Source organism: Cibotium barometz, chromosome 3 (assembly GCF_041138505.1).
Source record: "Cibotium barometz isolate CiBa-2024 chromosome 3, ASM4113850v1, whole genome shotgun sequence".
Taxonomy (NCBI): domain Eukaryota; kingdom Viridiplantae; phylum Streptophyta; class Polypodiopsida; order Cyatheales; family Cibotiaceae; genus Cibotium; species Cibotium barometz.
In genome coordinates this window covers 15,331,777-15,351,606 of record NC_141048.1, presented here as the reverse complement: position 1 = coordinate 15,351,606, position 19,830 = coordinate 15,331,777, and the positions used below count along the sequence as shown (strand labels likewise).

Genomic DNA, 19,830 nt, shown 5'->3' with positions numbered 1-19,830 from the left:
CTCTTGCATGTATAGGGAGGCCCACAACACAATTTTGGCCTACGGGGGAAGTGATGAGCACTTTTAGATCTCCCGTTCCGTGAGGTAGGGATGCTCCTTCCCTCCACTACTTTACCTTATAGTAGCGGAGGCTATGAGCAAGTTTCTTAGGTTACAGGGGTTTCGGGCCTCAGACTGCCTCTTTGCACAGAGGAAGAGTTATTGGATTTAGAGTTAGCAGATGATATTGCTATGTTTTTGGAAGCTTCGCAGGCATGCCTCTGTGCTTTCTCCACTACCTTGGAGATGTTTTATTTGGCAGCATGCGCCACCATCAATTGGCACAAATCAACGGGATTCTAGATTAGTGACTCTCCGCAGACAGATTGGGGTTTGAATGTTGGGTTTACTTGGATTGAGATAGGATGCACTGCCAGATACCTTGGCGGTCAAGTTCGCATTGACATCTCGGCTCCACAATAGTTCGCTCCTGTGCTCATGAGCATTAAAAGCAAACTTTAGTATTGTAGTAGGAAGCTTAATTTGGCCTCTAGATCCTTGGTAGCTAACCAAGTGCTACTAGCGACTGCTTGGTTTGTCACATCAAAGGATGCGTTGATCAGCTTCATCGGCTTATTCAGAACTTCCTTTGGTCAGGATTAGATGGCACTGTACATACCAGGGCGAGGGTGGCTTGGGATACCATTATTATGCCTAAGCAAGAGGGAGAATTGAACATCATTGACCTAGAGGTGTAGTGTAAGGCTTTTACTTTGTAAGATGGTAGTCAGAGGATTTCTTCCTAGCACTGAGCCTTGGAAGGACTTTTTCTGCACAACAGATTACAAGGTGCACTCTGGTTAGGGGAGGTGATTAGATTTAAAGCCCATGTTTTATCTTTTCGGATGTAGAGCATCCACCACCTTCTTCGCCCTTGATGAGGTCTCTTTTGTGGGCTTTGGATTGCATGAGGAGCTTCTTGGTTCATGCCTCAATGTTGGATTGGAAGAGGCTCATGAGTCTCAAGGAGGATGAAAGAATGCTTGAGAGACACTAGTCAGAGGATTATGCAAATGAATGCAGCCATACATAACCACTGGATCACAAGGAACTGTGTGTAAGGACCTCATCACTTATGGTTTGGGATATTTTCACGGATAGGGGTACCTCTTCAGGTCATGTGCCTTCCCAATTCCAGTGAGAACGAGATACCGGTTTTTTACTCCATTTATGATAGACGGCTCTTGGAGAGAAATTTTGGGCAGGATATCATTGAGGGTTCGACGGTCCGGCCGGTGAGAGTGGTGGGCAGGGCAGAGAAGCTATATTGATCCCCCTCAAGGGATGATTATAGACTCTTGGAGTTTCTGGTTATATGATGGGTGTGCTATCAGATACATGCACTGGGACCCGATGAGTGTGAGTGGAGGAATGCTTTTAACCAATGAAAAGCATGCCCTTCTTCAGTTACATTGTGCATAAGACTGCATTGGGAGACTTATGTATCACCCTTGACATTTAGCCAGCTTTTTGATGGAGGGTGTGGCACTTGTACAGGGAAACGAAGATTTCCTCTTTTATTTGGCTTTCTCTACATGGTGGCCTTGCCACCAACCAGTGGAGATCGGTTGTTGGTGCTAGCCCCAGCTTGTCCCAGATATGTAGGAGATCCCGAGATAGTCCACCATTGCTTATGGGAGTGTAGGGAGCCACATAGGATTTGGATTGTGTTAACCACATTGGCTAACATTACTCCACGTGAGGCAACTTCTTCAAGCCATATTTCTGTTCCGCACAATGCGCTTCATGTAAAACAATTATGGGAAATCTCCGAGCTTACGACTTGCGTAATTCTTCGAGCTTACAACTTGCGTAATGCCAATGATGTACATTTAGGCTAGGAAATTAACCTAGACTAGCTTATTGGACCCCTAGACATTAGTTGGGCAGCCGAGTATTGTACAAATGAGTATTGTATATAAGACATTGACTAATGAGAAAACACATAATCCCATTCTCACAATTGAGTTTGAGTCTTCTTGCTCTTGTGATTGAGTTGCTTGTATGCTTTTTCTCTTCTTCTTTGTTGCATGCATGCCTAGGGATTGTGTGGGTGAGTGATGGTGTTGATGTATGTTTCCTTCTCCCTCTCCCCTTCTCTTGTCTACTCTCTCATGCTCTCACTCACCATGGCATAGAAGTAGACGTTGAGCTTTCCATAGCTCTCTCTCTTCCCCCCACACGTTCCAAAAGTTGTGAACGCATGTTGGCAGCTCTAACTAGGACCTAGCTACGCACGTTTCCAACTCACATAGTCACGCACGAATCTGCTCAAAACGCACGTACTCAACTTGTGAATGCACGTTCAAAAATCCAACAAAGACAAAAAAAACTTAAAGAAAATAAATAGAAAATTCATCTCAATCCAAAATATCTAAGACCATTGCTTGACTTGTGTCAGTTCGGAGAGTGCTCTAAACTAATCACCCTTACATGAACACAAGGTCAAGTAGGATTTTTGGACTCAATTCCATAGTCGAGGAGAGTGCCTCGAACGACGCTGGATCAAGAGCACCCTCTCAAGAGGAATCTCAGCACACTTCACAATCCCAGGAATCCCACAGAAGCTAAGCAACCCTAGAAACCAAGCATTCGAGTGATAGCGAGGACGCTAGCTTAAGTGAGGCCTATTCTTGGGAACCTATTTCTTCAGAGATGCGTATGGACCAAGAAGTTGGAGTGTCTGACTCCCCTACCACTACTCAAAGGAGTTTTGTAGAAGTCATTAGAAATATCATCACAGACAATCCAACTGAGGAGTGAGAATCAAAGACTCATCAAATCGACCAACAATAAGCGAGAGATTGCCTGAAAGACCAAGTATGGAGCCATCCGCTCCCGATATGGATGCTTACCAATCTGGATTGGGAACGAGAAGCATCAATCTTGTAGAGGAAGAAGTAATTCTTCCTAGAGCCACAACGGGAATGGTTGCTGTGATTGCAACTACTTCAGTAGCTTTTGGCTCAGCCAACTCACAGAACACGAACCTTGGTGTGTTCGGAACAGCTTGGAGACCCACTGTCCCCTCTGGCATTTCTGCATTTGACCCCAGTACGAGTACGAGCATTGCAGGAGGGTTTAGGTTCAACATGACTACACAGGCCACATCAACCACTCTAGCCTCTAGGATAGAGGAGCCCATCCAAGCTACCGAATGTGTAACCATGGGAGCCATCACCACGGACCAGGGAGCTCCAGGTTAGATCCAACTCTACGAGGAGCATACATGCCACAATACTAACCAACCTTGCACACCTATCCTCCACAGTATCCAAACTTGCCTCGAGAACAAGGGCCAACATATACCATGCCTTCACCACAATACTAACCAGCCTTGCACACCTATCCTCCACAGTATCCAAACTTGCCTCGAGAACAAGGGCCAAAATATACCATACCCATACGACCACCAACAACCACTACACCTACACTGCTACCCTCTACTCTAACCAAGGAAGATATCTTGAGGATTGCAACTCAAACAGGGAGGGGGGGTAGCAGCAGGGCTAGTAGCAACACCTCTGCAGTAGCGGGACTAAACCCTACCCACCAAACTACTATCAAGCCCATGCAAATGGCGAAATTGATGTCCAAGCTCAATGGGACTAGAGACCCCATTGCACACCTGGAAGTGTTTGATCAAATGTGTGTCATATGCGAACGGCCTGATGACCTTGTATAGGTAAGTGCCTTGGTCTCACCATGGAAGGGAAGGCGGGACAATAGTTTCGATCACTAAAACCAGAAGACAAGACTCACTTCGACTCCATGAAGATGGCTTTCACAATTGGGTACTCCCGCTAGGGAACCCAATGGAACCCAATGGAACCCAATCGATTAGCTTTACCATGTCAAATACCAAGAGGAAGAATCCATCAGAGACTATACTAACAGAGTGAGATATCTTCACTCGCGATGCTCAGATAGTGACAAGTTCTCTGACAAATAGTTAACTGGGAGAGTCCCGAAAGGAATCCATGATTCGACCTTGCGTAATGCCTTGTACTCAAAAAAGCATAAGAACTTTGAGCCATGTTGTAGAAGTGCCATAGACTTTGACGATAACTTCATGGGAACTTCTTCAAGGAATCTCCCTAAAGGAACCCCGTTTGAAGCATCCTTTGGCACAGTACCTTCAAAGGTTGGTGTCAAAGGGAAAGAGCCACAAGCCGCACCAGCCATAGAAGACTTAGCAACCACGCTCATGCAACAAATGACTCAGTAATGGAAGGTTAGGACAAGGAAAGATAATGTACGCCAACCACATGTATACCCTAGACGCGAGTTGGTGTGCTGTTCAATATGTCGTGCCAACCACACAAGCATGGAATGCCCCACCCAAGACCGAGGCAAGGAGGTATCCGGTGCGCATACTGCATGAGGATGGGAAACCATGACACTATCCATTACTACAAAAGTCAACCTCAGAGGCAGCAACCAATGGTTGCACCAACTCCACTTGATCAACACTTGGTCTTGCTAGCTCCACCAACTAGACCCACGCTTGCCAACGCACCTCACCCAGGGCAATGTGTGTCTCAAAAAGGAGTCCTAAGAGTCCGAGAGCTACCCCCACCGCCTCCGGTATTACCACAATAACCGCCCATTTCCTAAGTGATATCAATGTCCTAGGATCCCGCATGCCATTATGATGCTATCACTGCAAGGGACCCCACCCGGTGGCGGAGTGTCCTATCAAGAAGGCTATGGCGTCCGCACCAAACAGCCATTAGTACCACTTTGCACAGGATGTGGCATTGACCACATATACAAGGATTGCCCATTAAGAGCATCTAATCCAGGTTCATTCCATGAGGACAAACCAAGTACGAGCCTTAATTTACTAAGAGTCAGGGATGGGCTGCTACAAACGGTTCCTCTCAATGTTGCAAAATAGAAGGAGAGCGATTGCTTATGAGGCTGGACACGCTTTAGATCCTAGTACTCAAAGGGCCCAAGTCCGCCCTGTTGACAAAGTTTGGGAATAGGCTAGAGTTGCCCCTAAGACCAAAGACGAAGAACCAAGAAGATAGAACAAGACGAAGACTGCGTGACAGTTTAAGAGGGATTAGGTGAGGACATAGTTTCCAACATCTCTTAATTCTCTTTAGAGGAAGAAAAATCCCCAACCCGCCAAAGACTTGGAGGAACTAGTCATAGACCCCAGCAACCTGCCTAAGAAGTTGGCACAATATCCCAATCCCATTGAGGAAAAAATCAGACTCGAAGAAGCCCAAGAACTGATAAGAGCATGCCAAGCTCAAATGGAGGCTGAACCTCTAGTAGTCCCAACCATTGGAGAGGACGCCAATGTAGAAACTAGCTTTGCTTTGCTCAAGAGAAGACCAGGGAAAGAACTAATCTGTCCCATGGCCCAAGGAAACTTGGAACAAGGATTGGGGGATGAGGACAAAAGCTTCGAGGCCATGGCCACTAAACTCTTGGATAAGGACCGAAGAGTACCACACTCAACGGGACCTATACACATTCCATACACCATTGCCAGCCCTGAAAGCTATGTAAGTGATAATGAACAAGCACCTAGAGAAATAACGGGACTCTCCACCTTCCTTTCCTCCCAAGTGAAAATTTTTGTTGGCTCCTTACTCCAAGGAAGTCCAAGCCCATGGAAGGACTTAAAGGATTGGATGGATGGAAAGTTAAAAGCGGGAATGGAAGAATCACTAATTCAAGACTCCTCGGATGAGTCAAAAAATGATCAACCCGCTAAGATGGAGGCCGTTCACCAAGCCTTTCCAAAGGTATCAGTGAATAAGCTAGGACATTACTTTGAAAGCGATGACATGAATGCTGTCCTCCCTGTGAAATACAAGGGACAACCAAGTTGCCGCTATCTTAGATGGAGGGGCTGGAGTTAGAATCATTACAAAGCAATGCTAGGAGAAGTGGGGACAACCAACACTAGACACTACCAGCCTGATAGTCAAAACCCGAGAGTTAAAACTTTTGGCCTAAGTTTCCACCACTCTTTTGTGGTGATGAACTTTCTCTGCAACCCAATTCCTATGACTGCATCCTAGGCTGACCTTTCATGAGAGAGATCCAAATGGTCCACAATTGGGACAAGGGCCACATCTATGTTCGAAAGAGCAATGAAACCCTCAAACTAAACTTACGAACATGGAAAACTCATCCAATGAGTGGTGGACCTTTTGCTGAAGACTCCATAACCACCAATAACATCACTGAGCTAAACATGTTGTAAAAATGTCACAAAACGTTGGATGAGGAATGTGAGTTCGGAGTTTGTCTCACTTTCAGAGCCGGAAGACTTGAAAAATTTGATGCATATCCTTGTAACCATGGACATTCTCCCAACGAGAACAAGCATAAGATATGCCACGATAGATAGCAAGGAAATCGCTTCCGTATATATGATGAGTGCTGTAGCAATGCAATGTGCGCCAGAATTTGAAGGTGATCTCCTTGACCAAGAGGTGGTCACTTGGGGCCCAAAGGGATGACCTATATCTTTTCGAGGGAGGGAAAGAAAACCATTGGCTTCGTTACGTTGAGGCCATAGGCTCCCATGCAGACTTCTGCCCATGAATGGCAGAAAGAGCTCAATCTTTCTGAAATTCCGGTCCACAGAGAGAGATGACACCATAGGATCGAGTGAGTCTATAAAACTCTCGCTCCACAAGAAGGGCAAAGAACAAAGCCTTAGCAGAAGTTGAAAAAGAAGCTAGACGCACTCTACAAGAGAGCACCTGTGCGGAAGACCTTAGACAAGTACTTGAGCATTTCAAAACATACAATGTGGACAACCACTTCGTACACTTTGAAAAGGCAAAGAGAACCCCAAACACGAAGCCTGGGACATCTAATGATGGACCAGTTGAGGTCAAAGAGGCTAACCTAGCAAGATCTCACAAGGATCCCAAACTTGTATACATTGGGAAGGACCTATCTCTAACCTCCTCACGGAATTCCAAGACTGCTTTGCTTAGAACTATACGGACATGAAGGGTGTACATTCGGAGGTGTGGTCAAGCACACCATTTCCATTGTGGAAGGAGCATGACTATCAAGACATAGAGCCTACCAAATGAATCCAAAGTATTCCAGAATGATCAAGGATGAGATTGACAAACTTATGGAAGCTGGATTCATTTATGAGATAGCACGCAGAATGGCTCTCCCTAATAGTCATAGTATCGAAAAAAAAAGGAAAGGCCTCGGTTCGCATGAACCTCAAAAAAGTTAATGCAGCCACGGTGAAGGACCATTACCCGTACCTTTCATCGAGCATGTAATGGAACGAATAATAGACAAGGAGGCCCACAGCTTCCTTGATGGGTTCTCGGGCTATAACCAAGTGGAAATAGACCTGAATGATCAACATAAAACTGCATTTACCAATGTATGTCAACATAAGTGTCCCTTCTTCAGGAGATAGGTCCTTCCCAATGCATTTACCAATGTATGTCGACGAAATCATGAGGCGTTGTTCTTAAGAATTTGAATACGTCGATATCCTTGAGCAAGCCCCACTTTGGGATAGTTGGAGGACATTTTTTTGTAGACACCACATCCAAAAACGTTTTATTGGCAAGCTTGTGGTAGCCCACTTTGTTTGGAGATGCGGCCGAATTTGTCAAAGGCTGTGATGAATGTTAGGTGATTCGCTGGTGTTCACAACTGTGATAAAATGCCCTGCACCTTGTAGTATATCTTCAACCATTTGAAATGTGGGACATTGACTTTGTTAGACCAATTAGTGAAGTACTCAAGTGCGATTTATCATCGCTGGCACATGTAACTTCTGGAGAGGGCCCGGGGGTTTCGCGAAACACTTGAACATTAACGCAATTATACACTGAAATTGGCCACAACCATAAACATTCTTAATCCACAAAACTGTAAAAGAGAGATGTGCACAGCTCACACCACAGAGATTGGAATGGGCCGACTCCCTCCTTGAAGTATTGTACTACCCAAGGAGAAAATATCATGTACAAGCTTTGGGGGTGTTACCATTTGGCCACCCAATTGGTCCACCCGTGCTTTCTCATCATGTATGTACATTGGACTGGTGTCCATGGTAGTTGTATATGCCGGGGATTTGTAGAGCACCGTCAGAGGGACAAATCAAGGGCCTTTTTCAAGATGAAGCTTTTTGTAGTGCTGAAGAAGGGGCAACTTGGATTGTCAAATTGAAAGCCTTTCACAAATGTTCGTCCAACAAGCTTCAAGGGACACTTATAGCAATAGATTAACATGATTTTAGAACCACTAAACACATGATTGGCCAAAATAATGACTCCTTAATCACCTATTTACCAAAGTGTATCTCTGTTTAGTACATAGGACTAGAGCAACTTGTACACGCGTTTTTCTAATAAACCGACACTGCAGCCGTGTTCTCCATCATCGAAAACCCCCAAAGCCACGTGGGATTGCGCCAATTTGGCTGCGTTGAAGCACTTCTTTGATTTTTCCCAAAATAGTTGCGTTTTGCTAATCGTTTGCTCTGCGTGTTTGAGCTGGGAAGAAGCACCACTAATTGGCTTGAGCAATGGTGAGCTGTATCAGGAGTAATCAAAACGGAGATGGCCAAAAAGGAAGAGATGATGAAAAAGTGATTAGTCACTAATCATGATGAGAGTTTAAATGATAAGCTAAACCCAATTAAATTGAAGCAGAGTGGAGTAGCTGATAAGCAAAGCATAAACATTGAGAATCATGGCTCTGATACCATGTTGGCATCCACAGGATCACACATGGAGCTATGGAGGATGAAATATCATCATCATGGTGGGGGGAGAGAGAGAGAGAGAGAGAGAGAGAGAGAGAGAGAGAGAGAGAGAGAGAGAGAGAGAAGCAGTAGAGATGAAGTATGAGAGAGATTGCACAACTTGAATGGTACTCATTGTGTGTAAAATGAAGGACCCGAGTACATGCTTTTATAGGCACCAAGCCTATCTTCTGACCCTAAATAAGAGGGTGTTCACACCACTAAGCACACTTGACTAGACTCCAGACTAACTCCGAAATATCCAACACTGTCCATGCTCCAAGAGAATGTAATGCTTCCAAGTGGAAAGAGCATGAATAATCGCAAGAAGCTTCTTCTTATATACTTGTAGATTCCTTTTTGCTGGTGACAGAGTTCTACTCTCATAAGCAATAACATGTCCTTCCAGCATAAGAACAGCTCCAATGCTATTCCCGTATGCATCACACTGTACCACAAAAGGTTTATGAAGATCCGGTAAAACCAAAACTGGACCAGTGGTTAGCTTTTCCTTAAGCTTGATGAAAGCTTCCACTTCCTTCTCTGTCCATCGGAATTTTACATTCTTCTTGGTCAGGTGATGTAAAGGTGAAGCAATTTTTGCAAAGAATCGGATAAACCTCATGTAATATGAACAAAGTCCTAAGAAACTTCTCACATCATGAATAGTCTACAACTCTGGCCAATCTTTATTGCTTCAATTTTTGCTGGATCCATCCTGACGCCATCCTTAGACACTATGTGCCCAAGAAAGTGAATCTCTTGCATGAAGAATTCACTCTTCTTTCCATTGACAACCAACCTATGCTTTTTGAGTTCCTCAAAGACTTTGGTCAAATGCTCCAAATGCTCGTTCTCAGAATGAGGAAACACAATCATATCATCAAAGAAGGTGTCCAAAAAAGCACAATGGGGTCGAAAAATCCGATCCATCATCGTGTTAAAAGTCGCTGGAGCATTCCTAAGACCAAAAGGCATGACCAAAAACTCATAAAGTCCAAAAGTTGTCCTGAAAGCTGTATTGTGCACATCTTCTGGCCCGATGCGAATTTGATGATATCCACTCTTCAGATCAATGCGACTGAAGTAAGCTGCTCCCTGTAACCGATCCAAAATATCATCGATTCGAGGTATAGGGAATTTGTTCTTGATGGTAATCTTATTCAGTGCCTTGTAATCAATGCACATCCACCAAGAACCAAAGAACCATCTTTCTTTTGTACCAAAAGCACTGGTGAACAATAGGGCGAAGAGCTCGGCTGAATCAACCCTTTGTCCAACAGATCACGCACTTGACTCATAATCTCTTCTTGTTGGACTACACTCACCCTATAGGGTGGCTTATTCAGTGGTGAACTTCAAGAAATCAAATCAATCCCATGATCCTCAGGCCTAGCAGGCGGCAATTCCCCTGGCAAAGCCTTTGAAAAACAATCTTGAAAACTTTTGAGAAAGTCCAATCTTTCCTTATCCAACTCAGACAAGTTAGAATCTGCTTATTCTTATTAGTGAGAGAGATTTTCCTGTTGAAAGTATCTACTACCGTTTTAACCTTATGGCACCAAGGCATACCCAACAAAACATCACAACCCTCCAAAGGCATTATGAAGAAATTATCCTCTCTGTCCGTGTAAGTCTGCACACTGAGACGCAGTTTCCCAATGATCGGTGTAACCTCAACCGAATGTCCAGGACAAGCCAAAGTAGCCTCATGTAACACACCCATCTCCTCTAGTTTGATGCCCAACTTTGTTGTGAGCTCGGGGGTGATAAAGTTTGCACGAGCCCCAGGATCGAAAAAGATCAAAACCTCCTGATCTCGAAGTCTTCCCCATGCTTTGCATAACTCTGAAGATGCATCCCCTTGCTTCAATCCTATCAAGTTAGGTACTAGTTCAGCAGACGGTTTCTGTTTCTTTGCTTCAGGCTCTTCCTGTGAATCATCTGCGTTTTTAGGTGCTCTCTTCGGACACCTATAATACCGATGCCCCGCTTCTCCACAAGAGAAACATTTGTTGCTAGCTATAAGCTCTTTCCTTTCTTCATCTGTCTTTTGAGGTAAGGGCTGAAATTTTCTCTTCTTGGATTGTCCCTTCTCTCGTGGTTCAATGTTTTTGGTCTCTTTCGACTCCTTTGATGCTTTCTTGGAGAAGAGACGTTGATCCTTGAATCCTGACATCTGACGAGTAAGCATGGCATATCCAGTCTAAGCATTTTCTATCATCTGAGTCATATTAATGACCTTTGTTTTGATGCAATAATCTCGAAGCTCCTTGGGTAACCCACAATAATAAGTCTCTATATGCTCAACTAGTGACACGGGCCTAAAGGATGTGACCGGTAGCAGAGCATCCCAAAATTTCTTGTTATATTCTTCCAGATTGTTACAATCTTTGGAATCTAATCGATGCCAAGCTGTCATAACATCCACCTCAAAAGTTGGTGTCAACCATAAGAAAGAGAAGATTTGCTTGAATTCCACCCAAGTGCTAGGTGCTATTCCCTGATGAAGAAGTGTCAACCACCATTGAAGAGCATTACCCTTTAGGAAAGAAGCTACCTTTCGTACCTTAGATGCCTCTGTGAAGTTACCACCAGAAAATGCCGCATCAAACTGTTGAATGAAGGTGAGAGCCTTCAAACGATCCTTTGCACCACTGAAAGTATCAAACTTTACTGCAGCACCACCCTCTTTATAATCTTTTGGCTTCTCGCCCTGAACAAGATTATCATAGGGATGTGGTTTGAGAAAAGAATTGCCCACAACATTAGATCCCATGCCCATTATACCACCTCCCATACCAGGCATACCAAAAGCACTTCCACCACCACCACCAAAAGTTCCATACATACCTCCTGGCATACCTCCATACATACCTCCATGCATACCTCGTTGCATACCATAGCTCCCAGTCATGCCCATGTTGGGTACACCCGTCATGGAATGAAAGACAAAGCCTCCGCCAAAGTAACTAGGATGAGAAGTATTGAAAGGGTTTCCATCGATAGGTGGGGGAAAAGAAGAAGAAGAATCAGGGTATGGCTGAAAATTTGGGTGGATGGGAGCCGAATGTTGAGGCTTAGCTTTCTTCTCAGACCCCTGCTTCCGTGGTTTAGAATCAGCTTTGAAGTTTTGTGGAAAACGCGAGTCCTTCGCGAGTTCCATTAATCCCTCCATCAAGCTTTGCATCTTTGCTTCATAGGTGGCATCATCATCTTCAGCTTCTGGCATATCGGAAGGTATTTCTTGCTCGCTTTCTCTTCATCGAAGTAGTCGTCCTCTTCCGAAGATAAATCCTTCATCTCCACAGTAGTTCCAGCCATAGAATTAAATGTGTCGACCACAGGCTCGCCTTCTTGGAAAAGTTGACGATGAATCCCGGCAATGGAACCTTGAAACTGGCCTTCAGAAACTTGACGGACGGTGAACACACTTAATCACACCTTAATCGCTTTACGAACTGGAATAATAAATTTGGAAGAAGAAGAAAATAGATAAGTGGAGCTAGAATGCTTCTACACAAAAGACCGATTGGCCCCAAAGCGTGGCGCCCCCGTAGGTATTTATTTATAACTCAAGGTCGGTGTAGCCCTTGTACAATTCCCGAGAAGATGCCTCCTTGGTCCACGAGGAGGAGATCTCCTTCTAGCTTTCACCCAAGATGTGTTGTGGGATACAAGAGCCTTGGCCCCTTATTTATACAAGTTTAGGGGTGAAAAGCTATACTTTTTCCCCTTAGAAAAATCCATTACAAAGGCTTTTTCAAAAAGACTATCGAATAGCTCTTTTTTCTCTCTTTTTTTTTAATAAAAGAAAAACACAAGTAGCGCTAGCGTTTTTTCGAAAACCCACGCTGCTTTTCTTATATATATATATATATATATATATATTTTATATATGGCTGCCCAGCGTTTTCTTCCCTTCACTTTTTTTTTCCTTGCGCGTTTTGTTGCCGCCTGGATGCCCATTGCGTCTAGCTGCCCGGCGCTTCTTTTCGCTGCTGCCCAGTGCCCACACTTGCTGCATGGTGGCTTCACTTCTCTCTCTCTTGCGCTTGGATGCAGTACGGCTGCAGCGCCTGCCACGTCAGCACCCAGTGGCAGCGCCTGCCACGTCAGCAACCTGTCTATCCAGCCGCCAGCTACCACGTGTCAGCGCCACACGTGCAGTCCAGCCTGTGCAGCCAGCCGTACCTGCACACATGTCAGCTGCCACGTCAGCTGTGCCATGTGTTGGCTGCTGATTGGGCTGAATCACAAGGTGCCTCAGCTGCTGTTTCCTGCATCAAGGTAAGAGAAAGACCAAAAACATGCACACACACACCAAACATGTATCTGCATCCACACACGTGTACAAACTTAAACATGCATATACAGGTAAACATGATTAGTGAATGCTAAACAGGTTTAAAACATAATTACAATGCTTAAGAAAAAAGAGGTAAAATACTCAGTCCTGTATCACATAGTGGATGCTAGACCTTGTTCAATTTGCTCCAAAATGCTCTTTTTGGAGAGCTATAAACTCACACTGTCAAGGCAACCGGGTTACAAAGATGCATGATAATATTTTCTTTTGAGGAGCTGTGTGCTGATCCCTCTGTGCATCTAGATTCTAAGGAACATAACTTTGATTCCCTTTTGAGTCCCTTGCAATCTCCACTGAATGGATGTGGTCCTAGAGATCCTTGGCTTCTAGGCTTTGATCTAGGGGTGCTTTTTGAGGTCGCAATCTGTCTGGAGGTTGTGATGAGAACTCCCTATGGTGGGGAAGTCTAAAGTTGTGTTCTTGTAGAGTGCCCCTGTGTCTCCTCCTCAAAACCTGGCTCTCTATTTCTGTGCTGGACAACGTTCTGTAAAAACGATGTGAGCAGTGTCTGGCTCCGGTTTCGTTGTCTAGTCTGGCCTCCCAGAGTCATCTCTATGCCTCTGTGCCTCTGCTCCAATTTTGTAGTACAGTGGTCAAATGTCCTGAGTCTCAACCTCATGCACATTGCAAACCTGGCATACTTGCAGCCATTGATAAACATCATTTCATTACCAAAGGTAGTCACATGCACTACACAGCCAGGAACCACATCGAATCATCAGAGGTAACATCTCACCAACAAACACCCATAGGACATGAATACAGCCAGAGACCCTGCCCCCATGATGAGCCTATACTGAGATAAGCTTCAAATGCCCTTCTAATTTAAAGGGGAACTAGGGTCAAGCATTTATGGCAGTGTCCTGATGCCTTCGATCTTTGTTCCTCTCTTTAATATTTCTTAATAATTGTCAAACTAACAAATTGTCATTTGACGATGCATCATCCACAGAAAGATCCACTAAATTTAATGCAGTGAGTGTCAAATCGCAGAAACCGCATGAGCAACACTAAGAGATTAACAAAAGTTTAGATGACATAATAACAAAAAGCATCTCCATGCTCAGCCTTGTAATGGAGCAGACACAGTTTTATAAGCTTACCCAGAACATCTGTCTTGGTTTCTTCGATTTTCTTTTGGGCTTTCTTGCTGTTCGCATTAACTCCTTGTCTGCCTGAAGACTGCTCAACAGAAAGATCAGAAAGAAAAACAAGACTCATACAATACAAACAAAATACTGACAAAAAGAAAACCAACGATAAAGCTTGCTAGGATGACTGCTATGCTGGGATCACGAAGAGCTAGAATTGAATTCTATATGGGTGGACAACGTGCATCCTCTTGGGTGGACAAAATGTGTACTCTTGGGGGAACAGTGTGTGCTCTTGAGAACTGCAAATCTGTCAGAATCAAACAGATCAGCAAATACTTACAGCCAGGAGAGCCATGCGAAGCTCACGTTCCTCCTCATCTTGTTCTGCGTATTTTTCCTTGATCTTCTTCAGTTTACCTTTTCGACCTCGGGCAACCTTTCCTGCTGCAGAACTTTCTGCTTTAGAACCATCTCTGCTACTTGTACTCTCTTCTTTATCGAACTGACCATCCTCAATAGTGCCTGTCTGTTTATCAGTGTCAATGACTATAGAATAGGCCATCTCTGCAACTACTTTGGAGTGCTCTTCACCATCACCATTACCCAGTGATCCCTTCTTTGTCTTCCTTCTTTCCGCTTTTGACAAGTAAGGGTGTTGCCTCTGCATCCCTTTGCCAGATGCGATATCCATGTTCTCATCATGAACTGTAACAATGTTAGTTGACACATCATTTGGGTAAGTGTCTAGACCATACTTTTTGCTAGGTTTGTCAAGATGAAGACGTGTGGAAAGCTGTAGTGCTTTGTCTATGAGCTCATCAAATTCAACACTCTCAGTAGACACTGCTGTGTTTGCCCCAGATTCCTTCAGCCCACTTGCTACTAATTCAGATCCCTCCTCATCATTCTCAGCTTTGATAGACACTGATAAACTGTTTGCAGAAGCAGACTCCAAGTCCTCCTGTAGCATTTCTGATACTTCACCAGTGTCGCTGCCTTCCTCTGGAAGGTCTTCAATCCCATCATGAGATCCCACATATTCATCTTCCCCTTCTTCAGCTGTCTTCCTATCATTCAGATGTGCTGCTACACAGCTTTCATCCAACCTAAAAAGAACTCCAAAGCCCATCACAAGTGGATGCGGTGGTAAAAAATTCTTCTTCCCACGTACCATGAAACTTCCTACTGTAAGGTATTCACCAGTTGGTGCAGTTTTGCTGACTTGATGAGCATATACCCACCAGGCACTTGTAACAATCTTTGAGTCCCAAGCTTGACTGCGGCAGACCTGATTTCAGCTCAAAGATGTTGATTTCATAAATGATATTTTATCCTTAATAGACTTTTGAACATTTTCAGTTTTGTTTGGGTGTTTGCATAGAAATGGCGAAAGTAAAAACTCACATACCGTAAAGCAGCCAGCCTGATTCAGTGTGAGAGGTGGGACTACACAATTTGGATCATGATTCTTTATCACTGTGCTGGAAGCTCCATGCAGGTCTGCATGCACGTATCTGAGAGCATGGGTAGACAAAGTCACCTTCATAAAGCTCTAAAGCATTTGCTAGATGTAAGGTCATCATAAATGTGCACACTTTTTTTTATAACATTTTCCTCAAACTAATGCACTCATCCTCTTTTTTGTTACTTGTGTTCATGCATGCATGTGTGTGTATACATGTGCATGCGGGTATGTGAGGGTACCAATGCATGCGTGTGCGCCCGTGTGCATGTGTGTGTGAGGATGCGGGTGTGTGTGTCTGCCCTCACAGAGCCCAGAATACGCTATCAAACTAGCTTTTGCATCACAACTTCCAAGAAGCATCGCTTTTGCCCACATTTAGTGATAGTATTCCAAGTCCATTTTGAGAATTTCAAACCAAAACGCTCCTTTTGAATTCCCAATTAGTCAGTGGACCTCCTAGCCAAGGTGAAACTGGACAGAAAGGCTACAAATTATGATGTGGCACCTCATCCTGACTACATTCTTCGTCGCACATCCCTGCTGCCGTGCACCCACTGCACTTGGGTGGCAGAGTGACAACTGGCGTAGCATTACCAGCAGAAAGTGGGAGTTTTGGGTTGGTGATGTGAAATGTGCATTTTGTGAGTCCAAGGACAAGTCACTAGTTGCCATAAGGGTAGGCCAAGGTAAGTCTATGCAGTCAATCTCCCACAAACCCCACACATTTTTGGAACCTACTCGAAGTTGACCTATCCTTTTTAGGCCAAAAGCCCGGCACCAGTCATGCATATAGTCAGCCTACAAGCAGGATGCTCCAGTCATGCAGCCAAGCAGCCCATCTGAACAGGTTTGGATAGTTCTTGACCAGTCAGGCAGGAGCTTGGGTAGAAGTTGACCAAGCCAACCAGCAGAAGGGAATAGATTCAGCCCTATGATGCGTCCTCCTCACATTTTAGTCACCTAGTTGCTGACCCAGATCAGGTCAAGCAAAACATCACTCAAGCATCCAGCATGGCATCAATCCAAGACAATTCAAGTTTCAACACTACACTTCAGTACATGAGCAAAGGCATCAACAATTATCTACAAACCTGCAAAACCAAGGCATCTATCACCATTTTGGACATTTCCTAGTTTTCATGTATGGATGGGCTTTGGAAGGCACCATGCGCCCAAAAGTCTGTGATGCACAAGCTTTGGGAATGGCTTTTGGTTCACGACCCCAAAAAACTCGAAGAGTATCTTCTATAACTTGGTTGACCCTTTCTCTCTAACCATCAATTTTGGGATGATAAGTAGTATTGAGATCAAGTGAAGTTCCAACTGCTTCAAAAAATGATGAGCAAAATAGAGAGGTAAATTTGGCATCCCTATCACTTATAATTATGTGGGGTAATCCATGAAGTCGAAATATCTGTAGAAACACACTTTCTAGGCATTTTCACTCTTTCGGCCTTAATCTTTTGACACGTAGGGCATTGACAAACATGATTAAGAACATCCCTTTTCAATTCAAGCCAAAAGTAGCTCCTCTTGACCGCCATAAAGTTCTTGCATAACCAAGAGCTTTAAGGCTATCAAGAGCTTTAACTAAGATTCTTCTCTTGAATCACCTTCCTGAGCATAGACCAGCTGTCAAGTATAATAGTCTATTAACACAATAACCCATAAGTCACCTATATAGTGACTATTGACACTATAAATAACCATCCAGTCATAAATAGCTAGCAACCATGGATTATCAATAATAATGAACCCTAGCCGCCTATAATATACCTGCAGTCTTCCCCCTAATCTCAGGGCTCCCCAATCCTGCCTAGATTAGGACTTAATCCCGAGGATTAGCATTAGGTATAAAACATACAGCCGGCCATGGTCCAGACCAAGTTGGACTATGGAAAACGATGCTCAAATTCAGCAGCAGTAGAGCCAAATTCACCCTCTCCTCAAAGGAAAGAGTACTCCTCATATGCTCAAAAAATATGCAAGTAACCTCTTCCATCTCTGTCAATCATACATACATATATGTAAGTAGAGACATGACTACTATGTGTGTGAGTGTAAATTTTAATTCTAACCTATGCATGCACATCGGTGTAAATAAACAAATTGCAACTACTATGTGTGTTTGAATTAATACATGTAAGTCAAAGCCTTTCCTCGATGCGTGTGTGTGAGTGTGTTGAGGCAGTCCGGGGCAGGCAACAAGAAGAGCGGCCTCTAAGCACTCCTCAAGGCTCCCGTGTTGCTCAATGGGCTTGGGGCACAACGCAACACAAACATAAGAACCCCAAAACCACACATTCAACAAGAAAAGGGGCACCACCTAGTTATATGTGTGAACTAGGACACCAAAGATCTTTCCTTGTAGCCCCCTCCTAAGACCTTTCCTCTCTAGGAAACAAAGTCAAGGAATCCCCACTCTAAACTAGCAACTATCTCCCAAGTCAAGTCCTCCATCGCCCTATCTTTCCACTTGATCTTATATTCAAGAATCAACTTATTCCTAAGCTTCCTCTCCCTGAAATCCAATATAAGCTCTCGCTAATGTGGAACAAAGGACAAGCCCCCAACCTCTACCAACCCTTGAGGTGTAACAACGGTATCCTAAATTCCCAGTTCCTCCTCGAATCTACTCACATGAAAACTGGATGAACTTTTACATTAGGAGGCAATTGTAACTTATAAGCCACCTCAACAACCCTTTTCAAGATCCACACTACCTACGGGATAACTTTCAAACCTTCCCCGTCCGCAATGTCTTAGAACTCTTGGGTATGTTGGAATGGAGATCAAGGTAGCAACACACACATAGATGCAACAAGCAACGAGAGAGATGGAAGCACAACCCTCAATGTAGATTGATGACAATGAGTGAAATAGAAGTGAAGTGACATGATAAGGTCACTGACACACACTCATAAGAGTTGCATATACTGGCAATGAAAGCATGATCCACAAAAGAATAAGATGCATGATAAGAACCTGCACGTATCCTACTAGGTAAAGGAATAGTTTATTTGCTGTCCTGCAATGTCTGCACTAGCCATTTTAGCAAACTCTTGAACGCCCGCGCGGCTGTCCTTTCCTCATCCATTGCATCATCCACAATTGCCTTATCAATAGGCTGATCTGTGAGCTGAAATTCGAGCTGATTTTCAGCCGGTATGGGCTGATTTGCAACACTTGTTGAGCATTCATTTGCTACACATATGGCTGTCCGACATTGTACAAAGGTACAAGTATATGGGCTGATTTGCAACACCTTGTTGACCATTCATTTGCTCCATATATGGCTGCCTGACATTGTACAAAGGTAGGAGTGTATCACAGATATCATGTGAGCATACATTTTCCTGTTTTTTGCATAAAAGCATGGATTGAGTTGAGTTCTTAACAAAGACCATCTCTACTCACCAAAATTTGCTTTGTGGCCGTCTATACTCTTTGCTTTTTGAGCTATATCCTACAAAAATACATTTTATTGCCTTATCATCCAGCTTATTGTTTTGTTGCTTAAGCACAATAGCATGAGCAAGACAACCAAAAATACGAAAAATGAGCCACATAGGGCTTCCTGTCATTCCAAGCTTCATAAGGCGTAATTATCTGCAAAGCCTTCGTGGGGCATCTGTTCAGCACCATAAGTGGCACACATAAGTGCCTCCAACCAGAAAAACATGAGGTAAATCCTGACCTTTAACCATGCAATGTGCCAGCTCCATGAGAGATATGTTCTTCCTCTCAGCCACACCATTTTGCTAAGGTGTGTAAGGCACTCTGCATTGATGTTTTATGCCTCTTTCAGCAATATATACATGAAACTCCTTTGATATATACTCTCCCCCTTGATCTATACGAAGGGTGCCAACTTTACATGTAGACACATTTTCAGCCATAGAAACAAAGTGTCTAAAGCATGTAAAAACCTCTCACTTTGCTTTCAACGGAAACATCCCAAGAGTGCCTGAAGTAGTCATCAATAAAGTCACAAAGTAGAGATATCCCCCGATCGATGGTGTCCTCATAGGACCACCTACATCACTATGCATAAGCTATAATTTCTAAACAACCCTAACTGATCCACTTTGGAGAATGATGC

General features: G+C 43.9%; 1 protein-coding gene across 2 annotated transcripts in view; it reads right to left on the bottom strand.

The window, feature by feature from the left end:
- Positions 1-19,830, bottom strand: part of EMB1441 (zinc knuckle (CCHC-type) family protein) — a 183,863-nt gene that overhangs the window by 4,542 nt on the left and 159,491 nt on the right. For both annotated transcript variants that reach the window (XM_086773538.1, XM_086773545.1), the window contains 3 exons: positions 15,672-15,777; positions 14,604-15,551; positions 14,273-14,351 (listed from right to left, as the gene is read on the bottom strand). In XM_086773538.1, the coding sequence (XP_086629664.1) occupies positions 14,273-14,351; positions 14,604-15,551; positions 15,672-15,777 (1,133 nt within the window). The remainder of the gene's footprint in view (positions 1-14,272; positions 14,352-14,603; positions 15,552-15,671; positions 15,778-19,830) is intronic.